The sequence below is a fragment of the Tenrec ecaudatus genome, chromosome 2 (genome assembly GCF_050624435.1).
Source record: "Tenrec ecaudatus isolate mTenEca1 chromosome 2, mTenEca1.hap1, whole genome shotgun sequence".
NCBI lineage: Eukaryota > Metazoa > Chordata > Mammalia > Afrosoricida > Tenrecidae > Tenrec > Tenrec ecaudatus.
The window spans coordinates 294,738,487-294,745,014 of NC_134531.1; the positions used below are offsets into that span (position 1 = coordinate 294,738,487).

Below are 6,528 nucleotides of genomic sequence, written 5' to 3' on the forward strand. Positions count from 1 at the left end.
GATCTTTATCAGCAAATGCTTCAAATCCTCCTCACTTTCAGCAAGCAAGATTGTGTCATCTGCATATCTCACATTTCTTCATATAATCCAGCTTCTCGGATGATTTATTCAGCATATAGAATGAACAAGGATAGTGAGAGGATACAACCCTGATGCACACCTGTCCTGATTTTAAACCATGCTGTCCTCCCTTGTTCTGTTCACCCAACTGCCTCTTGATCTGGGTCCAAGTGCTGAATAAACACAATGAAGTGTTCCAGAGTTCTCGCTCTTCTCAGGGTTATCACAGGTGATGATGGTCCACACGGTGGAATGCCTTTGCATAGCCAATGACACAGGTCCCTCTGACATCACCAATAGTATCCCTTATTCCATGTCTTCTTCTTAATCCAGCCTAAACATCTAGTGGTATCTATACATCACTGACATCAAGTGATTCCAACTCATAGTGGACCTCCTCTTGGAAGAACTGCTGAGGCTATAAATCTTTACAGGAGCAGACATCCCCATCTTTATCTCACAGAGCAGCTGTGGGGCTGGAGATGTTGACTTTACCATCACACTCTTACCTGACAATGCCACATCTCTCTCTCTCTCTCTCTCTCTCTCTCTCTCTCTCTATATATATATATATATATATATATATATATATATATATACACAGACATGTGTATCTATTTGTTTCCATCAAAATCTAAACCTATTGCTGTCAAATAAATTTCAACTAATAAAGGTCCTATAGGTTAGAGGAGGATTGCTCTCTAGAGCTTCTAAATCTGCCAAACCTTTCTCCCATGGGGAACTGATAGGTTTAATCTGAAGACCTTTAAGTAAGCAGCCAAGCACATTAGCCACTGCTAGTCTATGGCACATATCAATCAATCATTCGATTGACTGAGGGATAAGTATCAGATCTAGGACCTAACTAACAACTTCTATCCCGCATGCAGCTGTTAAGTGTTACGTTTCCTAAGGGAAGTGTGTGACAGAAAAGGCAAGTGGAAGGTTAGTGAGAATTTCACCCCGGAGAAATATACAGAGGTCATTATTAAGATAATCTGGTTATCTGTAATAAAGACAAAGTCTTTACTTGAGAATGTGCCTTTCTCTCGCCATATCATGCATGCTCCAGGTTGGCTTTGTAAGGTGAAGATGAGCAATTATGAGGGGGTGGGGATAACATATAATCAGAATAATAAATATACAGATACACAAGATTTCTGAATCACAATGGTCATTTATTAGTCAAAGTAATCACTTAGATAGGTTCTCTAATGGTACAGTGAAGACCAGATGGTGTTGTGTATACAGTGGGATACATTGTGGGAAAATTAATCCCCAAATGAGGAAACTCCTATCTTATAAAGGACTGCTGTTCCCCTGCCTACCTTTCTCTCCAGAACTCTACCTGTACTCCGGAGTTCTGGATAATTTACTTTTACTGGAGGAAAGACGGGTCTTTAATTTTACTACCCTGGAACATCTCCAAGAAGGGTGATATCTCTAAGCTTCATTAGTCTGGAGCCTCTCTTTATACAAACATTCTTAATTTGACTATAAATGCTTTTGTTCGGAGGCCCCAGACCATGCAGAAATGTGAAACATTATCTCCCAACAAAAAGGTGTATATCAAATAACCCCCCCTTTGTTCTCCAAATATATAAAATCCTTATAGTGATAAACAACCCTTCAGGAACACCGTCTATAATGATGTTGTTCTTGGATGCTGTCCAGTCGGCTCAGAATCATAACAACAGTAGAACGTTGGGCGGAAACCCTGCTCTGCCCTGTGAGAACTCTTCTCACAATTGTTACGTTTGAGCCCATTGATGCATCTACTGTCTCTCTTCCTCACTGCCCATCGATTTGACCAAGCATGATGTCCTTTTCCAGGGCCTAGTCTCTCCTAATAACATGACCCCAGTATCTGAGATGAAGTCTGACCTCCATGCTTCTAAGGAGCATTCTGCCTGTTCTTCTTCCAGCACCACCCCATAAAGTAGCATTTTGGAGAATAAAAGTGGGTAATTAGTTTATTGTGCCAACCTGGCCGGTAAACACATGTGGGGTTAATTGAAGGGCTCAGGGATAAATAGCTCAGTGAGCCTCACCTTTCGAGTTCTCAGGTCTCTTGCTTTCTGATGGTCGGACCAGGGTACATCTTCCATAGCCAGTTCCCTGCTTCCGCTGGCAAGGCTCACTTCCTGCAAGAAAGACATCCCTGAGGAGAAGCCACATGGACCTACCCGATGCAGCCCTGGGTGCTGGAGCAACTGTGTGGAGACCCCTGCCAGCTCTGAGATGTTTATACACTCACTGATTTGGCTTTCCTTCTGCAGTCGGCATCATTGCGTGTGTTTTGTGAGATGGAGGAGGACTTTGTGGATTGGTGTCAGACATATGGGTTAATGTTGAACTTGTGGGCTTGGGAAGCACTGGGTTGGGATGTTTTCTTGATGTGCACTTACCCTTGATATAAAACCCTCTCTTATACACGAGTTTCTGTAGACTTGTTTCTCTAAAGTACCCAGCCTGTCACAAAAAGGAAGAGAAATAAAGGGAAGTGTGGCTAATTTCCAGATTTACTCTCCCCTTTCTGACCATATGTGGGTAGCAGCATTCTATCAAGGCATGCAGGCGGTCTAGGCTGTGACCCTCAGAAACAAGAATGGTGTGGTTTGGGGGACGGTAGGAAAGGACACACAACGGCAGAGCATCTGCTCCGTGAACATCTTGATGGAAGGTATGGGATACACTTTCTATTTTTCTAAAATATACTAGAAGAATGAGACTTTGGAAGCAAAGGGGAGTCACATGTGGAGTGCAGGGCCACGCCTGTAAATCCAAGTTGCAGCTGTGTTCTCCTTAGTCTAGAAAGAGGGGTGGCAACATTCTCAATAGGGTGAGGCACGGCCAGGAAAGTCCTGGCTCATTAGCCACCTTCTCTGGACCCAAAGGCTTGTGACTAATCTGCACATTGTTCTTTTACCAACAGCCATCTCATCTCAAAGGAAAAGAGTAGGGTCCATTTCGCCACCTATAGATCTATAGGAACCATAGGAACTCCACCTGAAGAACAAACCTTCTTCATCCGTGCAGTGGAGCAGCTCCTCAGCACCCACCAAGCTCAGCGGGGGCTGACCTTTTCTTGTCTCTCGCTCAGATTTTCAAGTTGTGCGCCCCCTTCTAATTTCTACCTATCAGCACACCTACCTCTTGAGAAGGAGATGAGTTGCCTAAATTCCTATTACCGGCAGCGACTGTGTAAAAGACACTACCGTGAGGTATGACACTAGAACTACTTTCAGATTGAGATTTTTCATTGAGATTTTCTTTTATCGATCAAAAAAATAAAACGTTGGCAATTTCGGATAGTTCATCAAACGGTTCTTCTGACCTGAGATGGCAATGAGAGTTATGCATCAAATGCCCAAGGCAACTCGATTCGTTTGATACTCGTGACTTCAAATACTGTACACTCATGAGTGATTCTCAAAAGTGGATCACCAAATTCAACTTCCTAATCTGCCGGACGGCCTCATTTAGGTGTGACAAATGTGTTTCCCATCTGTCCAAAATGAAATCACCCTTGCGATTTTCAGACCTGCTCAGTCATTATTCCTCACAGAAAACGACTCCACTGTCTACCCACAGTCACCAAGTTCTACCCACATAATATTCTTAGCTGCTCTCCCCTGAACCCTTCACCTCTAGTCAGTAGATGTGTTTGTTAATAATATCTCTTCAATGATATTTAATCTTTCTCTTATTTCTCCACTGCGCTTTCCCACATCTTCTTTATTTCTTACTTGAATTCTCACAACAACTTCCTGCTTCCCTTGCTTGTAATTTTCTGTCCAGATGTTTTAAATCTGAAAATGAATCCGCTTGTTCAGGAAAAACTCAAAAGCACCAAAGGAGAAGCCATATCGCATCGTAGATATGGTCTCTGGAGTTCGGCTCCCCCTTCACTGCCTACTCTCTCTAGCCTTCAGCTTCCGCACCTGTAACACAGCCATGGCACCAGAGGCACTGTGCCACCGTGATGTGTGCCGGTGCCCCAGATCCTGACTGTCTGAACTCACATTCCAGTCCTGCCGCTGACTCACTGTGCACCCCATGGCAAGTTACATGGTATCTCTGTGCCCCACTTCATTCAAATGCAAACCAAAAAGACGACCTCTCTTAGGAAATTTGAAATGAAAAAAATGAGAGCACGTATACCAAGTACTCGCAACATACAATAGCACAGCACAAGTATTCAATCAATGTGAAATTATAGAATCGATAGAGCAGTACCAATGGCAATCACTTAAATAGCTTCTTATATAGTACATCAGAAATGTGATATGGATATATAATCCCATATGTATAGGTTGCTGGGTGTTTGTTTTGTTTTACAAATTGGTAATCAGGTTATTTATTTATTTATGTTATGTAACATTGTATTTGGCGATCTTTACCAGGGCATATAACTCAAAAACCAAACTCACAGCCATGGAGTTGAGTGCAACCCGTAGTGACCTGATGGGGCAGAGTCAAGTGGACTCTGTGGATTTCTAAGACTGTACATTTTCATGGGAATACAAAGCCTCATCTTTCTCCCTTGGAGTGGCTGGTGTTTTGGAACTACTAACTTTGAAGCTAGCAACCCAAACACATCACCCACTTCACCACCAGGGTTCTTAGTAGGACATGTAGACCTAGCAATTTGGGGTATATGAACACTAGAACAAAAAAACCAAATCGCTGCTACCCAATTGAGTTCCTCTCGTCGTGAGCCAATCCTGGGGTTTCAGGCACTGTCAATCTTTCCAGGAGCAACAGCCTCATCTTTGTACCGAGGGGACAGCTCATCAATGATAGTTCATCTTTCCTACAACCATAGCTCATCAATGATCATCCATCTTTCCTACAATCATACAATCATAGCTCTTCAATGACTGTCCATCTTTCCTACAATCTTAGCTCTTCTTCTTCTTCTTTTTTTTTTTTTTTGCAAAAGGAAGCTTTATTGTTTCCATTTGGTCCCCAGCTGGGGGGAGGGGCTCCAGGGCGGTGGCGCTGCGGACCGGTTCAGGCAGAGGGGCTAAGGCCGGTCGTGGGGAGGCAGAGGGCCCCTGGCAGGTGGCTTGGCGCCGCAGGTTCCTAGTCTTCTTTGAGAGTGAGCCTCTCGAAGAGATACTCGCCCAGGCCGGCCTGGGGGCTGGCCACCCTGCGGAGGTTGGTCAGGTGGTCGCCCATCTTCTTGAGGAGTTTCACCTCTTTGTCCAGGAAGTGGTTCTCTAGAAAGTCACAGAGATGAGGGTCGGTGTGAGTGGACCCCGCGGCATGCAGGTCCAGAAGAGCCTGGTTGAGTTTTTTCTCCAGGGCTAGGGCAGCTTCCATGGCGTCCAGGGTTCGACCCCACTCATCTTGAGACGGCTTCTGCACATCCTGGAAGAGGGTGCGGCCGCCGCGCTGGTTCTGCAGCTTCAAGAGACGCTCGGCCCCCTCGCGCTTCTCCTTCGCCAGCTCGCGGAAGAAGTGCCCCACGCCTTCCAAGGCCACATCGTCGCGGTCGAAAAAGAAGCCCAGAGAGAGGTAGGTGTAAGAGGCCTGCAGGTGCAGGTTGACCAGAAGGTTGACGCCGGCCTCCGCGTCGGCGGAATAATTCTGACGGATCTGAGAGCTCATGATGCGTCGGTTTGGAGGTCACCGCACGCCAAATAAAAGTGTCCGCTGGTCCCAAGAGGAGGGGCTGGCCGAGAAGCTGGTCCCCAAGTTACTTCCGGAAAGAAACCTGTTGCGTGGCGGAGGGTTGGCGGCAGGGAGTCCCCGGACCTGTTCCGTTCAAACACTGTTGAACAAGACACAGATCCTCGGGACCACGGGCGAGCTTCCATTAGCTCTTCAATGACTGTTCATCTTTCTTACAATCTTAGCTCTTCAATGACTGTTCATCTTTCCTACAATCATAGCTCATCAATGATAGTTCATCTGTTCCTCCAGTCACAGCTCTTCAATGATCATTCATCTTTCTTACAATCATAGCTCTTCAATGATCGTTCACCTTTCCTACTTCTTCACTGCTCTCTTCAAAGTCTTCATCATTTCTTGCAGTTTGCAGCCCAATGCATAACCATTACGCCACCACGGGCAAGTCCATCCTTTCTTACTTACATGCTCACCACAGCCTCATGTTTCCCTTGCTTTTACTTTTCTGTCAAGACTGAAATCACTAACCTTGTGGTAAGCAGTCCAATGATGATCCTAGAATGCACCAGGATGCCACTCTAAGACAATTCCATGATTTATTTACTGGTTTTATAATTGATAAGCCCTCTCTCGCCCATGATATTCACAGTTGTTTGCCAATAAGGTTGTTTTTGAATAAGTGAATGGATGTACTAATCCCAGACACTTCTTATTGGACCCCCAGCATTTTTCGCCGGTCGTCTATAGTGTTCCGGGCTAAGGGAGCACAGCTGTGAATGGTTTGGGGCCATCTTGTTATAGTTGACTCTCTTGGTGGTCAAGACTCTCCTT

The 6,528-nt window shown here is 45.1% G+C and overlaps 1 protein-coding gene across 1 annotated transcript; it reads right to left on the reverse strand.

The window, feature by feature from the left end:
- Nucleotides 1-5,047: 5,047 nt before the first annotated feature.
- On the reverse strand, nt 5,048-5,788 carry LOC142441521 (ferritin light chain-like). Its single transcript, XM_075543473.1, has one exon. The coding sequence runs from the start codon at nt 5,674-5,676 to the stop codon at nt 5,149-5,151; it is 528 nt and encodes a 175-aa protein (XP_075399588.1). The 5' UTR covers nt 5,677-5,788; the 3' UTR covers nt 5,048-5,148.
- Between the last annotated feature and the right edge of the window lie 740 nt (nt 5,789-6,528).